We start from the raw sequence: 20,845 nt of genomic DNA on the forward strand, positions 1-20,845 counted from the left end.
GGTAAGCGCAGCTTTTCCTCAGCTCGCTATACGGTGTTTCGGTCGACAATACTCAGGGCGGCTTACGACGACTGGCCTGCACAGAAGGCAAACGGCGACGATCTTCCTAGGGGGGAGTGCCGGGGGCAAAAACCCTCTCGGCGAATCCGTTGGTCAGCAGGGGGGGGCGGATCGTCACACCGTCTCACCGGGCCGAGCGCTGCCCTGTCCTCAATGCCCGTAGGCCGATCGAATACCAGACAGGGGCGCCCCTTTGTAGAGACCACGGGGCGGCGGAGCTCCTTCGCCCTTCACTCTGCCACAGATGGAACACACAGGTAAAGTAGCAATATACAGGTACGTGTTTGTACTCACACACACACACTGCCAGCTTCCAGGTTTTCCCCGCCGCACTCTGCAACCGTCAACACACCGACGGGGCAACTTCCACGGCCCACACCGTCACTGTTCACTTTAATCGCACACAGCATACAATAGTTAATGTGCACACAGCCGTCAGCCTCTCCGTCTCTTCCTCAGTGGAGGGGATGATGCGGGGTACGTCTGACAAGACACACAGCACTTGCACAGCAATTACACAGCACCACTTCAACGTGAAAAAGGTTTTCAAAGGACATAGACTCACCCACCACTCTACAGGTGCACACACGCGACGCCCAGCGTCCTCCACTTCGCTAAGGGCAGACGGGGGCGATGACACTACAGCCGGAGCTTTTAAGTCTGCTGCTATGGCGATGTAATCCACTTATTCCTGCGGCTCACCTACCACGCTCGATCGGGGGTAGGGCCGCTTTCCTCTTCCTGGAGGCGTTCAATAATACACAGGTTAGTAGTTATGTCTTCGGATCAAATCTAGAGCCAATACTCACGGCGATCTCCTTGGTAAACAGTTTACAACCAGCTTCGTTTCCTTAATCCTTGGTTACTCCAAACGTGTCACATTTACCGTTTTTTCCTTCTACCCACAGGGTTTCTGCTTACGGTAACATCCGCTGAGAACTATGAGAGGGAAAGAGAGAAAGTGCAACCAACTGCCAACACGTAACGGACGAGCACAGCTCCGTACTTCAACTCACAACTAACGCACTCAAAAGCGTTCTCGTGGTGCAGTGCTCCTTTAACTCACAGCCCCGTCCTTTTCGCCTTTCCTGGCTGCCGCACTCTTTCCTCTCGCTATAAGCGCTCTTGTGGATCAACGGCGCCCTCCGGCTCTTCCAAGGACGGGGCGTGTGGTTCAGTCTGCCCTAGGCAATACAAAGAAGTTCATGCCCGCAACAACTCTCCTTGTTTGTGCTTTCCTTGGGGCTTTTATGTGTCTCATCAACCCCCAGCCTCCAATCACAGTTTGCTTTCTTGATGATTCACACCTGTGGCTCGTAAAGCCCTGATAACGACGCCCTGGAAACCAGGAAGTAAACTGGTGCATAAAAAAAAATGTCCGGGCGGAACCTCTCCTCTCCATTTTTGGTTCCGCCCGAAGTCACCCTGTGACATATTCATTGCATTTTTTAAGTATAAAAGTTAAATAACAAATTTTATTATAAAAATATTAATGATTAAGCGATAGTCGATCGTTAATTCTCCCGACGATCGACAAAGAAAACTTAATCGAATGCCCATCCCTAATATGATTACAAATTTTGGTTTATTTGATGTGCAATGACCCAGCTGTATTAACAGGACTGACACCTGTCTTCTGTCTATATGTGTGAATCTAGAAAAAGATACAGAATCTCAATTCTTCATCCTTCTTTGTGTAAATAAGAATGAAAAGACAACTTAAAGGGATACTTCACCGATTTAGCATTCAGCTTTGTATCTGTAGAAACCCGGCAGTATTACTGAATGACCATGTTTCCCTCCATCATTTCCCCCTGAGAGGAGAGATATCTGCATTTTAGTTCTGCAAAAAAGTCCTCCGATGATGCAAAAATCGTCATATTACATCATCGGAGGACTTTTTTGGACATTCAGCTCACAGAGACATTTAGGGAGACATGAGAGAAAACACACTGAACAGAAACTCTTCACCAGATCTGAGATCAGCTTTACTACCTTACAAGAGAAGAAACTTCATTCAGAAGACCACAGAGAGAAGAAGAAGAAGAAGAAGAAGCAGTTTCACTGTGAGCAGTGTGGGAGGATTTGTGCCTCTTCCTATAAACTAAATATTCACATGAGGACACACAGTGATGAAAAGCCTTTCAACTGCACTGAATGTGGAAAATACTTCAAAACCAAACAAAATCTTAAAATTCATCAGAGACTTCATACAGGAGAAAAACCTTTCAAATGCTCTCAGTGTGACAAGACGTTTTCTTGTTCAGGTCACTTCAAAGTCCATCAGAGAGTTCATACTGGAGAGAAACCTCATCACTGTAGTGTCTGTGGGAAGAGTTTTAGTCATCGGCCTAATTTAATTATTCACCAGAGACTTCATACAGGTGAAAAACCTTTCAAATGCTCTCAGTGTGACAAGACGTATACTTATTCATCTGCCTTAAAAATCCATCAGAGACTTCATACTGGAGAGAAACCTTACGTCTGTGCTCACTGTGGAAAGAGCTTCTATCATTCATCCCAAATAATAGTTCATGAAAGAGTTCACACTGGAGAGAAACCTTATCACTGTAGTGTCTGTGGGAAGAGTTTTAGTCAAGGGTCAAACTTACTTAAGCACCAGAGACTTCATACAGGTGAAAAACCTTACAAATGCTCTCAGTGTGACAAGACGTTTGCTCAGTCAGGTTCCTTAAAATCCCATCAAAGAGTTCATACAGGAAAGAAACCTTAACACTGTAATGTTTGTGGGAAGAGTTAAAAGGATAGTTTGGCCAAAAATTATATTAAACCCATGATTTACTCACCCCCAAGCTGTTCGAGTTGCATATGTCCATCGGTTTTCAGACAAACACATTTTCGGATATTTAAGAAAATATTTTAGATCTTTCAGTTGATTAAATGTAATGTTACGGGGTCCACGATCTTCAAGTCCAAAGAAAGTGTTTTCATCCTTCACAAAATAAAACCAAACGGCTCCAGGATGATAAACAAAGGTCTTCTGAGGGTAATCCGTGCGGTGTTGTTGTAGAAATATCCATATTTAAAACTTTATTAACGTAAATAACTACTTTCCAGTAGCGCCGCCATCCTAGTCGCGTCCGCATTCAGGATGAGCGCTTACGCAGCCTACGGAGGTTTCTCTGCTGCTGCTCTGTGCCCCCGCCCTCCGAAATTGTCATACGTCACTAAGTGCGTACACTACGCTAATACTCTCTCCTGAATACAGAGGAGTCTAAGATGGCGGCGCTACTGGAAGGTAGCTATTCACGTCAACAAAGTTTCAAATATGGACACCTCCACAACAACACCGCGCGGACTACCCTCAGAAGACCTTTGTTTATCATCCTGGAGCCGTTTGGAATTATTTTGTAAAGGATGGATGCACTTTTTTGGACTTAAAAGTTCGTGGACCCCTAAGAAGGGAATGAGACACTGCGTCGCCATAGCAACGCTTTTTCTGGAATGCCTCGTGACTGATTTGAAACATGTGTAACACACAATCAATAATTCGATGATTGGATATAGGCTGGATGCTGTGCGGACTAGGCGTATGAATGGGATGCCTTCTTATATGTATGGGATGCCTTCCCATACGTAACCTGTGACATGCATAACCTAAGACATTACGTTTCAAGGAACTCGAGCTGCGTCGCCATAGCAACACTTTGGGGAACAAGATGGCCACGCTTTCATATTACCAAATGCCTGTAGTATGTATAACTGTACACAGTCAAGGCAAAAGAACCTGGGACCCTAAAGACGGGTTTAAGTCTAAATAATAAAATCTGGCGAGGGTGAGCGATGAAGACCAACCGGCCGCATCACATACTATCTGTAGAAGAAGCAAATGAAAATAATTGAACGGTTTCGGACACTGATGTAATTACCATGCGTCGTAGAGCTGAGAGATTCGTCATAAACCCTTACACCTGTCTGGCTTTATTGATTGTACTTTAAAACACTAAAGTCTAATTTCTTACTTTATCATGTTTATTGTATTAGTTGATAATTAAGAGAACAAAACAACTTTAATTACTGTTGTTTATTACGGTTACTGTTTTTATTAAAAGTATTATTTTTTAAATAAAAGATATCACATTTATTTTGTTTATTTTTAAAAAGTGGAAAATAACTGACAACAAGAACTAACAAAAGTGTATAAACATCAATTTTTGGTGTTTAATGTCAGTGTCTTTTAGCTGATTCCAGTTACACGTTCATCTCCCGTTGCATCATGGAAACAGTGAGTGAGCGAGTGTACATCAAATGTAACCTCAAAATCATTGAAGTGCATTGTGGGTAAAAAGTAGTGAACGAATGTATGGAATGGAGTTGTTCACACAGGTTTTGGACCGCACTACAAAATGGCCAACACCATATAGTGCAGTATATAGTGGATAGGGAGCGGTTTCAGACACAGCTAGAGAGTAAGAGATTTTAACCTCACCATATTTTAACTCAATAAAGTTTGTAAGAAAACAAACATCTGGTTTCCAACAGATATTTTAACAAAACTTGTGGCTACCAAATACTTTAGTGTTACAAAACATCACGTTAGCATCACATAACCATTTACAATATATTTATTATTATTATATAATTTTAGTTTTCTCTGGCTCCATAATGTAACTTAAAATTAGGGCTGCATGTAGGGTTGCCAGACATTGTGACACTGCTGTTTACTGTCCTCCTGTGCCTGGTTGCATGAAACTCCTTAAGTGAGGGTTTCCCTGAGGGAGAAAAAATCCCTGAGGTAAGGGATTTATTTAAGAGCGTTGCAACAAAGGTCTTAACTGTCACCCTTACCTAAGTGTTTATACTAAGTATTTTACGGTAGTCTCTGCCAAAACACGGCAGCGGAGAAGCGGTTGGTATAGTTACAAAATCTCACAACGTAAACAAATCAACGCATGCAGCTCAACAGACGGCGGATTTGTGTACAATGAAACATCGCAAATAACAGACTGTAAAGTGCCGCATGTATAAAACCTCAAAGTAATTCAAACTGGAAACACTTTAGATTGACGGACGATCAAACCGCTATTCTCCTAATAAATGCGCATCTTTTTCTCTAGGGATTATTTCGATCGTTAGAAATGCGCGTTGGTACTTCATTTTCTTAAATAACCATAAAATCAGCCATCGCGTGTGACGTTAAGGGACTGTGACGTTAAGGGACCTGTTATAGTCCCTTAAGTTTTTAAGGGAAAATGTGACTTAAGGACTTTGTAGCAACGCATAGCAAAACTTAAGGTAATACTTTAGCATTTAAGGGTAAATACTTATTGACAGCCTTAAGGTTCACTTAAGGGTTTTTCTTGCAACCCATTTTTTATTAAGGGCACCCTTAACCTTATATTTAAGGGATTTCTTAGCTTAAGGACTTTCATGCAACCGGGCATTAATTGGGTACCTATCTAAGGTGGTTATAACAGGAATATTAAACAGTGCATTATACAGTCTGCCAAACATGTTTTTTTAAATATTAATTTTATAATTAAATCACTGTAGTATTCTAAAGTGATAATCATGGTAACTTACTAGTAATGGCTCAAGTGTTACTACATCCTTCTAAAGTAATTACTCGTAATTGAAATCAATATTCTAAAGGGATGATCATAGTTACCCAAACAGTAATTCCTTTAGAAGGATGTAGTAACACTTGAATTATATTCATAGATTTTCATATTTAAAATTACTGTCACCTCTCTCTCCATGTATGCATGTATACAGAGATACACAGAGGTGACAGTAATTTTAAATATTATTATGAAAACCTATAATGATGAATATAGCTAACCCTTATGAAAATTAAACATGTTTTTTTTTTTAGTAAAACACAATTTAAAATATATTTAAACCTTGGCTATAGTAAAACCATGGTTTTGCTGATAGTAATCACTACACAAAAACCATGGTTACACTTTTACCACAATAAAACCATGGTTCATTTTCATAAGGGAGGTACAGTGGATCAAAATGTGTGTTATTAATTGTTCAGTTCACTAAATTCCATTGCAGTTTAATTGTCTCCTCTATGCAGTGTTTGAACAGTGAATATCTATATATATTTTAATATTTGGTGCGGATCATTACACCGTTTATCTTATTTCGTGTACACTCTCACACACTTTACACCCTACTGACACACCAGAAACAACAGAGCCGTAAATCTGTCTCCAGATCTGCAGCCTCCTCATACTCACTTGTAAATCAGTGAGCGTCTTCTGGCTCCAGTACAGCAGGAGGCGCTGCAGCTCTTTAGTCCGCAAATAAACTCACTAAAGAAAGAAAGAGCGCCCGTGTGATGTGTTTGTGTATCCTCAGTGTTTTTCTCTCTTGCGTGTTTCATTGCGTGTAAACAGAGTCTTGTCTTTGTGTATTTAAGTGTTAAGACGATATAGGACACTACAGTGTGTGACAGTAAACAGAGCTTACAGGAGGATCAAACCTCCACAGAGTCTCTGGATTCTGTCTGTAACGACCCCGGTCAAGTGAGCCGTCATCTGCAGATGCACGGTCAAGCCAGCCGTCGCCTAAACTTTGATGCACGTCGTTTCCTGAAATTACGGTACGGATACTTGCAGCGGCCAAAAAACTGAGACCGACGTTGGCGATTCGACTTCGTGCGACGCGGAAAGAACTGACGGCCGGATGACGTCAAAGTAACGCGAGAGGGAGTCGACAAACAATACGGAGGCTAATGTCTATTCGCTCTCGCGGTATTTGACGTCATCCGTCTTTCTTTTTTCGGCGCACATCAAGTCAAACGCACCTCTTGTGTATTTCATCGGTTCCTTCACCCAATAACAAGTTAAACGTATTAACAACTCTTTTTATATTAATCATTACAAAAAATAGTATAATTTCAGTCGAAGACATTTCACTTTCAATGTTGGACTAAAAAGATCACAAAGTGTTTATAATTGTAACATTCATGTATTGCTTTCCCTGCAGGGTTAATGTTAACCTTTTAATAGATTGTTCTTCAGGATGACCCTCTCTGTGTTCCTGTCAGTAATCAAAAGTTTTACTGGACATTTACAAAGAAAACTATAACTAAGTCTGTCAATCATACATGAACACACATCATTTTTGCACTGGTATTATTCAAAATCCTTATCGTCTGACATGAACATTTTAAGAATATCTTCTTCAGGATGATCCTCTCTGTGTTCCTGTCAGTTATCAAAAGTGTTTTACTGGACATTTACAAAGAAAACTACAGGCAAAGTCTGTCAATCATACATATCTACACATCATTTTTGCACTGGTATTATTCAAAATCCTTATCGTCTGACATGAACATTTTAAGAATATCTTCTTCAGGATGACCCTCTCTGTGTTCCTGTCACTTATCAAAAGTTTTACTGGACATTTACAAAGAAAACTACATGCAAAGTCTGTCAATCATACATGAACACACATCATTTTTGCACTGGTATTATTAAGTGTGCTTGCAAAAGCACACTTATTGTTCTTCTTAAGTTTTATTATTCTTATTATTATTATTATTATTATTCCCGGGTAGATTTTTTGTGTCAGCTCTAGCGACCAGACCGTTTGACGCAGAGACACCGTTCAAACTTTAAAATGTTCGGGCAGTACCGGTGTAAGTTGCTTGAGAGGATGAAGTCACAGATCCATGTCGTTCGGCCGCCATATTGGAAAGAACACAAAACCTTAAAAAAGTTTCACAGGTCACAAATTTTGTCCAAACTTCATGAAATTCCACGTACGCGATCCTTGGACCGAGCCTCACAAAAGTTACTAGAAGGATTTTTGATTTTCGGAAGCGTTTGCGCGCCACAGCCCAAACTAAATGTGCGTCAACGCCGCCAAAACAGGAAGTAGTTCAAATCTCAATATGTCTGTAACATTTATTAACCAAAAATTTTATATGAACTCTTTACTCCAATGTGAAGATGCCCAAGATAAAAAAAATTTGCAGTAACATGTCTATATTATGTTATTTTCACTTTAAAATGTCCAATTAAAACCTGTGTAAAAAATAAAAAATGTCATTAGCCTTTACCAGTAGAGGGCAGCCTTTACGTTCAAACGTGTTTTTTAGACAGAATGTAAAGATAGCGGCAGCCATCTTTAGAAGCTAAGCTAACAGGCTATTGCTCCGTGGAAAAGTTTGAATAACAATGGCGGGATGTAGTTTTAAGGTTTAAATGGCAAAATGGAATTTAAAAGAGCTTTTGAGAGAATCGGTGTTCCTTTAAGAGCCACAATACAGCGAAGAGCTGAGGAAGAGAAAGCAGCCCGGAGAAGAGGCGACACCCTCAGACTCTGCTGCGAGCCCGTGGAGGACTCAGTAACCTCGGCTGCCACCCAATCTTCGTATCGTATATGGACAGATTCCTGGATACATATTTTTAGAATCGTAAACTTCATCTTATTCACTATACAGTATGCGGTTTCGGACGCAAAACTGCAAATGGATTTTCTATTCTGAATGCTTGAATCAACGCGAGCTCTCTGGAGAACGTGCATTTTCACATACAGGTAGGAATTATATGATTCAGACATATTTTAATCCCTTTCTTTTATTTCAGTGATATATGGCACGACAAGTTTAATTCCCTTTTTCATCAATGTAATACATTGTAAACGTATTAGTTTGTAAAGACGTCAGTTTCGCGTCCTCGCGTAGCAGTGATCGTTTGGCATCGGTATTTTAATTAATTACGAAATTTGTATTTTATTTTTAAATTGCTATCTTGTGTTTCTGGCGCATTCGCGGATTAATGACTCATTTGAGTCGTTTTCATTACAAAGTGTTGCAAATAAATGAGTCTTTTGAGTCGACTCTTTACAAAGCGAATGGGCCAAATGTTTTAAAGTGGTTCGCGAATCAGTTTGAATGAATTGTTCAGATCGCTTCAAACACGGAATCGTCCGAAGCTGTTTTACTCGTAACCTATGTAGAAACACGCAGAATATAACCAGTGTTGGGTGACGTGGAAATGAATTTACCAATCTTTTAACTAAAAGCAAAACTTCACACATGTACCCGCCATTACATACGCGCGACCGCCGACCTGTTCGTCGTCAGACACAGTTAAACGCGTGCAACCTCCAGAAACACTGTAGCACAGATTGAAGAAAATCCATGATCCATGAATTCGATGATTGACGTCTGATTCGCTGTTTAATGTACTGTATGATGTAAGTGATTCTCACAAAACACACGTGACATGACAACGTAAGAAAACATGAGTTTTGTTATAGTGTAAACTGTCAATGTCCTCAGACCATCTTAGGAGATTCCAACTTTATACATATACAAAACTGTTGTCAGTTTACTTGTCTGATATTTCAGCTACAAGCTACATCAACATTGAGACTAAAGTTAATTTGTTAATTTGAAATGCTTGTCTATTCTGTGCTTGTATTCTTTTTCTGTACTGTTGGTGTATGTTGCAGTTTTACACATACTGTAGAAGTGCCCTTCATAAGTATTGTTCTGTTTGTTGTGGAGTCAAGAAATGTCTAAACATTAAAAGATGAACATGAGACAAAAGTACAGAATCTGTCACATTATTTTTTTTAATGGGCACTGAGCTGTGTCCTGACTGTTTACACATGAAAAGCATAAAATATGTAGGATCAGTTTGATTCACTTATGTGCATTTGTGTACAATACACATAAGTCAGCATTTAATGCTGTTGTTCTTTGTTGTTAAAGCATGTATGTGTTGAAACATAAACAAAGGTTAATAAAATGTGACATTCTAAACTTCTGGCATACTGATATTTATCTTACCAATTTCTGGTCTCCACATCAAACAGAAAAAGCTTGTCTTTATTGTTCTGATACTTATGGAGGGCACTGCGTGTGTGTGTGTGCGCGTGTGTGTGTGTGTGTGTGTGTGTGTGTGTGTGTGTGTGTGTGTGTGTGTGCGTGTGTGTGTGCGTGTGTGTGCATATATCTAGATTTATTTTTTCATGAGTAACTAGTAACTCGCTACTTGAGTATTATTTTCATTGCATACTTTTTACTTCTACTTGAGTAATTATTTATTTAGTTACTTTTACTTTAACTTCAGTAAAGTTTTTGGCTACTCTTTCCACCTCTGTTAAAATCTTCATGAATCTAGGCTGAGTTTGCCACGTTGAAGCCTAAATAATCAGACAGATAGTAAGTTAATCGCCCATCGCTCACAGCCCAGCACCTGCACCACTGCATGCGTATCGCGCTGACAAACATACACCTGATTTTACTGCCCTGACGAAATCTAAAAGTATAATTTCTCTTATTAGAAGCTAGCTTAATGTTTGCCAGTTATTAAAATGGCGGTTGTAGTTTAAATAGAGGTCGTGAAATAATTAGCATTGACAAAAAACTGCATAAAACAATGTTATATTCCATATTATAAACTTTTGGTTATGTGTACTTAAGTGAGTAAATAAGTTAACCGCAAAAACTAAATGTGCGTCGACGCCGCCAAAACAGGAAGTAGTTTATCTCAGGAACGCTTTCACGCATTGAAACCAAACTTTGCACATGAACTTGGGACTCCAATGTGAGGATGCACAAACTAAATCGGCGGCACCAGAGCAAGCACACTTTTGCAGTTCGTCCCGACATGCATTTTCTAGTTCTTATTATTATTATTATTCCCGGGTAGATTTTTTGTGTCAGCTCTAGCGACCAGACCGTTTGACGCAGAGACACCGTTCAAACTTTAAAATGTTCGGGCAGTACCGGTGTAAGTTGCTTGAGAGGATGAAGTCACAGATCCATGTCGTTCGGCCGCCATATTGGAAAGAACACAAAACCTTAAAAAAGTTTCACAGGTCACAAATTTTGTCCAAACTTCATGAAATTCCACGTACGCGATCCTTGGACCGAGCCTCACAAAAGTTACTAGAAGGATTTTTGATTTTCGGAAGCGTTTGCGCGCCACAGCCCAAACTAAATGTGCGTCAACGCCGCCAAAACAGGAAGTAGTTCAAATCTCAATATGTCTGTAACATTTATTAACCAAAAATTTTATATGAACTCTTTACTCCAATGTGAAGATGCCCAAGATAAAAAAACATTGCAGTAACATGTCTATATTATGTTATTTTCACTTTAAAATGTCCAATTAAAACCTGTGTAAAAAATAAAAAATGTCATTAGCCTTTACCAGTAGAGGGCAGCCTTTACGTTCAAACGTGTTTTTTAGACAGAATGTAAAGATAGCGGCAGCCATCTTTAGAAGCTAAGCTAACAGGCTATTGCTCCGTGGAAAAGTTTGAATAACAATGGCGGGATGTAGTTTTAAGGTTTAAATGGCAAAATGGAATAGAGAAGAGCTGTTGAGAGAATCGAGTGTTCCTTTAAGAGCCACAATACAGCGAAGAGCTGAGAAAGACGGAGAGCAGAGAAGCCCGGAGAAGAGGCCACAGCCTGAGACTCTGCTGCATAGAGCCCGTGGGGCACGCAGCACCATCGGCTGGCACCCAAGCTTCGTATCGTATATGGACAGCGGAATCCTGGATACATATTTTTAAAATCCTAAAACTTCATCTTATTCACTATACAGTATGCGGTTTCGGACGCAAAACTGCAAATGGATTTTATATTCTGAATGCTTGAATCAACGCGAGCTCTCTGGAGAACGTGCATTTTCACATACAGGTAGGAATTATATGATTCAGACATATTTTAATCCCTTTCTTTTATTTCAGTGATATATGGCACGACAAGTTTAATTCCCTTTTTCATCAATGTAATACATTGTAAACGTATTAGTTTCGCTCGCGTCAGTATCGCGTCCTCGCTCGCGTGATCGTTTGGCGTCGGCTCTATGACAGCTGCATGATTTAAATGATTGTGAATTGACGCGAAAAAGTGTCACTTTACCTTAAATCATGCATGTGACGCCAAGTGTATTTAAACAGTCATGACTTTCAGAAATGTATGACACATTTAAAAACACAGCTTTTGCCAGAAGACTGCGTATATGCCATTTACATGATCTTCAGGTAAGAAGATACATATATCTAAATCGTATGCTTAGCTACTGTTGAACGGGAACACGATTGATTGCATTATGCTGTCAATCACTGAGGGAAATATTTTCTTTTATCATTAATTTCACAGTCTGGGTCGACAGAGGCGCGGGCGCCGCAAAATCTTTATTTTTCAATCACTCCGCAAAGAGACTTAGATAACTCTGCTGATTTTGGACTTACATATATGATTTATACATCATTTAAAACTTTAAAGTGTCTAGTATTTTTTCTGTCCACTCCCATTAAAAACAGAATGTTGTGCTTTTCGCAAAATTAAGAAAATAAACATAATGCGGGTTTGCTCTCTCTCTTAGTGACGTCCTTTCAGAAACACGTCAGAAAAATGAGCTGTAACTTAACGAATTGTTTTCATAGAAACATAAGATAAATGTCTACATAATGCTTGGAATGTCTGCTTTTAAATGGTGTAAGTGAAATCGAAAACAAATATTGTACTTCGTTGTTAACTGTATTAAAAGAGGGAGATGTACCGTCTCTCATGTTACTGCATTATTTATAAAGAGCCACGCCCCGCTCCATTGAAGAGAAGAACAGAGATCATCCATATTCATTAGTCAACGCCACAACGAATGTTTTCTCTGTGCTTGCTCATACAGCAAAGGCTCAAATATTATGCGAGTCATCGTTCTCACAAAAGAATGCAATTTAAACGAGTAAGTTAATCGGCCATCGCTCACAGCCCAGCATCTGTCCTGCACCACTGTATGCATATCGCGCTGACAAACATACACGTGATTTTACTGCTCTGATGAAATCTAAAAGTATAATTTCTCTTATTAGAAGCTAGCCTAATGTTTGCCAGTTATTAAGATGGCGGTTGTAGTTTAAATAAAGGGTTGTGAAATAATAAGCTTTGACAAAAAACTGCATAAAACAATTTTATGTTCCATATTATAAACTTTTGGTTATGTGTACTTAAGTGAGTAGATATGGCTCTTATTTACACCTTTAAATGTAGAATAAGAATAGAACTCGGGTATCTTACAATGCACTTATGTTGTTATGCAGTTTTAAAATACAAAATACAAACATGTCTGGATGTAGATAAAGCCTACTTGGTCATATTACAATGCACAAGTTTTGTTGTATGCAGTTTGAAAATACATGTTTGTAGAAAAAGTATATTGTACAATGCACTTATTTTGTTGTTATGCAGTTTCAAAATACAACATGAGTATGTTTAAATGTATATGTCGTCATCATCACTGATATATCTCTGGCCCTCATGACAAACTAATTGAATAGCCCTGTCGTAGACGCTCAACACACAATCATATTCATAAATAGTAAAGAAATGAAACGATATTAGGCTATCAGTGCTGCTGTCGCTCTTTCCTATCGCTTATTTTAAAAATGAGCTTATGATCAATAAAATGCAGCTTATATCTGCTGCTTTTTGTGACGTGAACTCTGGCCTACATTAAAGGTGCAGTGTGTAATTTTTAGAAGGATCTCTTGACAGAAATGCAAAATAATATACAAAACTATATTATCAGGGGTGTATAAAGACCTTTCATATGGCTCTTATATGGCCGTTATGTTTTTATTACTTTAGAATGAGATGTTTTTATCTACATACACAGAGGGTCCCCTTACATGGAAGTCGGCATTTTGTGCCACCATGTTTCTACAGTCTTAATGGACAAAATCATGACATGTTTGTCCTGTGGTGGCTACCGTAGCTTCTCTATGCATTTCAAAAGCGAGGGGTGAGCTGTGAACTGAGCTTTTGGTTGCAATTTGGAACCTCACCACTAGATGCCGCTAAAATTTACACACTGCACCTTTAAGTCTCATGTTTTTAAGATTATCTTAAGTACTAAAGGATTTTTGGTATATTATGTACAAAATTAGTGTGTGAAAATATGGCACTTCAAAGGGATTGTTCACTCAAAAATTAAAATTATTTAAATTACAATTCTAAAAAAAATGTAATAAGAAAACACTGAGGGCTTGACATTAACTTTTTGAGGAACTTGTCCTTCGGACAAGTAAATTTGTGTTTCACTTCTCCATGCACAAAAGTCACTTGTCCGGGTAAAGTTTTATAATATAATGTATTTTTTGTGTTTTGATAATCAGTGGCAGAGCAAGGGATTTTTCATAGAGGAGTCGGACAACTAATTTTTTCTTACACTTGTCCTACAAAAAATCCACTTGTCCCGGACAAGCGGACAAGTCTTAATGTCGAACCCTGAACATGTGCAGCACAGCCGTTATAGTTGGTTCTAGGCTAGCTAGCTATCCCTGTATTTACATAAAATGGTCTGTGCTAAGCCCCGGATGTCCTTAAATGCTGGAAGCACCCCTGGTTACAAGCTTGTATACATTTCTGTGTGTGTGTGTGTGTGTGTGTGTGTGTGTGTGTGTGTGTGTGTGTGTGTGTGTGTGTCAGGAATGCTTTCACGTATTGAAACCAAACTTTGTACATGAACTTGGGACTCCAATGCGAGGATGCACAAGATAAAAAACATTCTAAAATTTAACATTTCACAAATCACGTTAGTGACCGCACCAGAGCAAGCACACTTTTGCGGTTCCTCCGGAAGTGCATTTTCTAGTTCTTATTATTATTATTCCTGGGTAGATTTTTTGTGTCAGCTCTAGCGACCAGACCGTTTGACGCAGAGACACCGTTCAAACTTTAAAATGTTCGGGCAGTACCGGTGTAAGTTGCTTGAGAAGATGAAGTCACAGATCCATGTCGTTCGGCCGCCATATTGGAGAGAACACAAAACCTTAAAAAAGTTTCACAGGTCACAAATTTTGTCCAAACTTTATGAAATTCCACGTACGCGATCCTTGGACCGAGCCTCACAAAAGTTACTAGAAGGATTTTTGATTTTCGGAAGCGTTTGCGCGCCACAGCCCAAACTAAATGTGCGTCAACGCCGCCAAAACAGGAAGTAGTTCAAATCTCAATATGTCTGTAACATTTACTAACCAAAATTTTTATATGAACTCTTTACTCCAATGTGAAGATGCCCAAGATAAAAAAACATTGCAGTTACATGTCTATATTATGTTATTTTCACTTTAAAATGTCCAATTAAAACCTGTGTAAAAATAAAAAATGTCATTAGCCTTTACCAGTAGAGGGCAGCCTTTACGTTCAAACGTGTTTTTTAGACAGAATGTAAAGATAGCGGCAGCCATCTTTAGAAGCTAAGCTAACAGGCTATGGCTCCGTGGAAAAGTTTGAATAACAATGGCGGGATGTAGTTTTAATGTAAAATGGCAAAATGGAATATAAAAGAGCTGTGAGAGAATCGGGTGTTCCTTTAAGAGCCACAATACAGCGAAGAGCTGAGAAAGACGGAGAGCAGAGAAGCCCGGAGAAGAGGCCACAGCCTGAGACTCTGCTGCGTAGAGCCCGTGGGGCACGCAGCACCATCGGCTGGCACCCAAGCTTCGTATCGTATATGGACAGCGGAATCCTGGATACATATTTTTAAAATCCTAAAACTTCATCTTATTCACTATACAGTATGCGGTTTCGGACGCAGCCTGACTGTGTGAATACGGTATTTAAAAACTATATATATTGAGCATTATTTGATACTAATATTTCTCAAATACGTTTGTGCAAATGGATTTTACATTCTGAACGGTTATGAATCAACGCGAGCTCCTGGAGAACGTGCAGTGTCACTGTCACATATACAGGTAGGAAGACATTCAGACATCTTTTAAACCCTTTATTTTATTTCAGTGATATATGACAAGTTTAATTCCCCTTTTCATCAATGTAATACATTGTAAACGTATTAGTTTGTAAAGCGTGAGTGGGTCGTCCTCGCCCAACGGGCAGTGCTTATAGCCGCGATCGGTTCGGCGTCGGCTCTATGACAGCTACATTGTTTATGGTTTAAATGATTGTGCAAAACTTCACTTCACACATGTCCCGCCATTATATGCGTGACATATTTGTCGTCAAACACAGTTAAAAGCGCGCAGCCTCCGTGAAGCATTGTAGCACAGATTGAAAAAAATCCATCGATGATTGACGTCTGATTCGCTGTATACTGTACTGTATGATGTAAGTGCTTCTCACAACACACGTAACATGAGATTCACAACATAAAAAAATGAATTTTGTCTAAAATCAGTTTGTATCATGTAAGTGTAAACTGTTGATGTCCTCAGACCATCTTAGGAGATTTCTAAATTTATACATAGTGAATGCAAAACTCTTGTCAGTCATGTCTGATATTTCAGCTATAAGCTACATTAACATTGAGACTAGAGTTAATTTGTTGATTTGAAATGCTTGTCTATTCTTTATTTGTATTCTTTTTTCTGTACTGTTTGTGTATGTTGCCCTTCATACGTATTAGGAAAATACAGGCAAAATATCTCTGTTTGCTGTGGAGTCAAGAAATGTCTAAACATTAAAAGGTGAACATGATACAGTACAGAATCTGTCACATTTTTGTCACTTTTTACCTGTTTCAACATAGACAATATTCCAACTCAATTGAACAACACATTTGTATTTTAATACTCCTATCTAATGTGGGCATTTTGAGACCATTGACAAGTGTTGAAGTGATGAACTGTGTCCTGATGCATTAATTGTTCACACATGAAAAGCAATAAATGTGTAGGATCAGTTTGATACACTTATGTGCATTTGGGTACAACACACATAAATCAGCATTAAATGCTGTTATTTTTTGTTGTTAAAGCATGTATGTGTTGAAACATAAACAAATGTTAAAGGCGGAGTCCACAATGTTTGAAAAACGTTTTGGAAAAGAAGACGGGCCGACTACCAAAACACACTTATAGCCAATCAAATCAAATGCCGGGTTGCGTATGTGTGGGCAGGGTCTATCAACAGAAGGTCCAGATTCTATTGGGGTAGGGGCGTGTTTGTTTAGGTGATTTCAAATATCAACATTTGCTTTCAAACGTCATGGACTGCCTCTTTAATAAAATGTGACATTGTGTACTTCTGACATACTGATATTCATCTTATCAATTTCTGGTCTCCACAGCAAACTGTTTTGATACTTATGGAGGTCACTGTATATACTGTGTGTGTGTGTGTGTCTCATGAATGCTTTCACGTATTCGTATTGAAACCAAACTTTGTACATGCACTTGGGACTGCAATGCGAGGATGCACAAGATAAAAAACATTCTAAAATTTTACATTTCACAAATCACGTTAGTGACCGCACCAGAGCAAGCACACTTTTGCGGTTCCTCCGGAAGTGCATTTTCTAGTTCAAAATCTTTATCGTCTGACATGAACATTTTAAGAATATCTTCTTCAGGATGACCCTCTCTGTGTTCCTGTCACTTATCAAAAGTGTTTTACTGGACATTTACAAAGAAAACTACAGGCAAAGTCTGTCAATCATACATATCTACACATCATTTTTGCAATGGTATTATTCAAAATCCTTATCGTCTGACATGAACATTTTAAGAATATCTTCTTCAGGATGACCCTCTCTGTGTTCCTGTCACTTATCAAAAGTGTTTTACTGGACATTTACAAAGAAAACTACAGGCAAAGTCTGTCAATCATACATATCTACACATCATTTTTGCAATGGTATTATTCAAAATCCTTATCGTCTGACATGAACATTTTAAGAATATCTTCTTCAGGATGACCCTCTCTGTGTTCCTGTCACTTATCAAAAGTGTTTTACTGGACATTTACAAAGAAAACTACAGGCAAAGTCTGTCAACCATACACATGAACACACATCATTTTTGCACTGGTATTATTCAAAATCCTTATCGTCTGATATGAACATTTTAAAAATATCTTCTTCAGGATCATTACCCAGAAGTTCTGCAAAGCTGGGTAATGATGTTGCTGCCAATAAATCTGGTACGATTTCACCAATCAACCGTAATCATAGACAATGGAGTCCATCTATGTTCTAGTTTTAACTTGTTTATTTATATAAGATTAGTGAAGTTGTTCTGGCCTATAGGAATCAAATATTTTAGAGCAAAAGCTATAACAAAAATGATTATCATCTGTACAAATACAAAATACCACGTTTGTAATGTCATTGTATTGCCTTATAGTACATACTTTCAGACCATGACAATCCAAGACCTTACAAGGGACTACGTGAACATTCAATTTAGAGGGGCAATAATGCAACACCCAATTCAACATGACCGCTTTAGTTGTGGTGTGATTTAGATGTATTAGGTGTGTGTGTAACACACTGTATGATGTGATCTACTTGGAGTATTTAAAATAATATGCAACATTTCTAAAGTGTACATAAGAGCTTGGATGAAACATCCTTAAATGCATCTTACAGTACATTTTATCTTGTAAAAATAGTTTTCAGCCTCTTAATGGATTTAGCCAACAAAGCTGTGTTTCTGAATGGCCTAAGGCCTTGATTTAAAACAAAAGTTTTGGCGTATTACAAGTCAAGAGCATTCAATTAATATTGTTATATCAGTTTTGTCAGATGTACTGTTTAGTGGCTTTTACATGTATATGCTCCTCACATGTTTTCTCAGATGGCAAAAGCAATCATGGAGGGTTTTCCAAAAATGCCTACAATGGAGTTTGGGACCACAAGAGATGGCCCAGGAACGCATGACATAGGCATTAAAAATATTAGAACCTTCAGGTCTGTGGCAGTTTTTCCATGTTTATTTTTAAAACCACATTGCAGTAGTGATGATCAAAAAAATTATTTATGCACTTCCGTCTGCATATAACATGATTTCAGGGAACTATAACGTCCAAACATTTTCAGCCAAAAATAGGTTGTGTTTAATATGCTCTTTATTTGGACAAATAGCAAATAAAGATTGGTAGTATCTTGGCTTGAAATCCTTCTTGTATATGATTTCAATGACTTTAAGTTGTTGGTTTTACCAATTTTTTGTAATACAGATTTCTGAAACAAACCGTTTTATTTTCCACTTCCATAGTGTTTGATACACAGAGTAACTGTGCCATGTGTTCGGCATCCAAACCACCAAGTCCGGGGCCTTCCATGACTGACTTGGTAAGGAGGATTCTTCTAATTATTATTAGGGGTCAAGCCCAGAATGGGCGAAGACCCCTATTGTATCCGTTAATTTTCTTATTATTATTCTTCTTCCGATTATTTTTCTTCTTCTTCTTCCGCCATTGCGGTCTATGGCAGCCCATAGCAGCGCACATAGGAAAGTTATGAAATTTGACACACTTATAAAGGACTGTCCAAAAAGTCTCCACAGCCAATTTGGAGTCTTTATGTCTAACCTGCTAGCGCCACCAACAGTCCAAAGTTGCACTTATGTTTTTGCTTATAACTTCTGACCCGTAAGTCCTTAACACTAGGAAGATTCAAGACGATTCGACTGGACCCTATACATTATTTTCCGTCATGAAAATTTTTCCGCCATTTTGAATTATTCGTAAAACCTACTTTTGCGATCTCGTCCTAGATCTTTTGCCCGGTTGTCAAGAAAATCGGTGTGTAGCATCTACAGACCCTCAAGGCAAAAAGTTATGGAATTCATGTTGATTCTTCAATCCGTTTCCGTAAACTGCGTCAACAAATTTTACGTAGAGTGCTAAAAACCGGATTTGAGGCTGTATCTTCGCCAAACACGACAATTGGGACTTGTGATACCAGTCAGGAACTGAGGGGGCATGCCCAGTTTCGTTGCAGCGCCACCTAGTGGTAGGACAAATGTTGTACACGCTTATAACTTTGGCTGTAATTGACGTATTTTCACGGGACTTGTTTTCTCGGAATCCAGAGTAGTCGGCAAGTTCAACGATATCAAACATTACATAATTTGCCTTATGGTTAGCTTTGCGCAGCAAAATAGCACTTAAAAAACATGCGCAAATATCTCTGTGAGTGTTAATCTGATCGTCTCGAAACCACCATAGGAAGAACAATGCATTACCTTGTGAACAAAAAACTCTATTGGATATATTTGAAAATTTCCATCAGAAATGGCAGAAAATTGCAAAAAAAACTAAAAATTACCTTTAAATTATAATAAAAAAATTATGTGTTTTTTTACACATAAATGGTTATAACTTCGCAACGAAATTTGATTTTTACATCAGATTTGATACGCTGATGTATGATCAAAGTATGAGACCACACAAAAAAATGTATTCTTGCACCACTAGTTGACCTCATAATTGAACAAAACCTTTGATATCCAGCAAGCCATATGGTGATACAACTGTTTCTTTGCTAAACTAAAGTGTAATAGTCATGAAATTAGCTAGATATAAAACAGTCATGACCTGAGGTTGCATGCATGATTTTGTTATAGCGCCACCTAGTGAACCGGCAAAGTTTCATCTAAATTCATGAGTCATTATAAAATCATCTGAAATCATAAGGTTTCCTTACACTGTAAAAAAACCTTTTCTGCCTTAAATTTTTTTGTTGAATTAACTCAGATTTACAAGTCATTTCAACTTAATATTATTCATCTTGACTTGAGATGAGTTGTTATAACTACAGGTGAGTTGTTATAACTTATAAAATTAAGTTGACCTTTCTCAACTATATTTTATAAGTTGTGCAACTCATCTCTGTTGACATGACTTGTAAATCTGAGTTGATTTAACAAAAAATTTTAAGGCAGCAAAGTGTAGGTTCTTTAAACTGCTCATCCAAACTCAAATTTACTTCATTCTGTGCCCTTTCGGCTTGACCCCGGTATTGCTGCTTGCAGCTATATTTATATTATTGTTTATACATTTGTTCATTCATTTAGTGTTATATGTCTTATT

The 20,845-nt window shown here is 38.5% G+C and overlaps 2 protein-coding genes across 3 annotated transcripts in view; both read left to right on the top strand.

Annotated features, from left to right (window-relative positions):
* LOC141361749 (uncharacterized) overlaps nt 1–20,845 on the top strand; it is a 114,795-nt gene that overhangs the window by 82,504 nt on the left and 11,446 nt on the right. The window lies entirely within an intron of this gene.
* On the top strand, nt 1,925–2,868 carry LOC141361541 (uncharacterized). Its single transcript, XM_073863029.1, has one exon. It carries the CDS (start codon nt 1,925–1,927, stop codon nt 2,792–2,794), a length of 870 nt encoding a protein of 289 aa, XP_073719130.1. The 3' UTR covers nt 2,795–2,868.

Source organism: Misgurnus anguillicaudatus, chromosome 24 (genome assembly GCF_027580225.2).
Source record: "Misgurnus anguillicaudatus chromosome 24, ASM2758022v2, whole genome shotgun sequence".
NCBI classification, from domain to species: Eukaryota; Metazoa; Chordata; class Actinopteri; order Cypriniformes; family Cobitidae; genus Misgurnus; species Misgurnus anguillicaudatus.

Coding starts and splice junctions, on each gene's coding strand:
- LOC141361541 (XM_073863029.1), top strand. CDS start 1,925: ATGCAAAAATCGTCATATTACATCATCGGAGGACTTTTTTGGACATTC.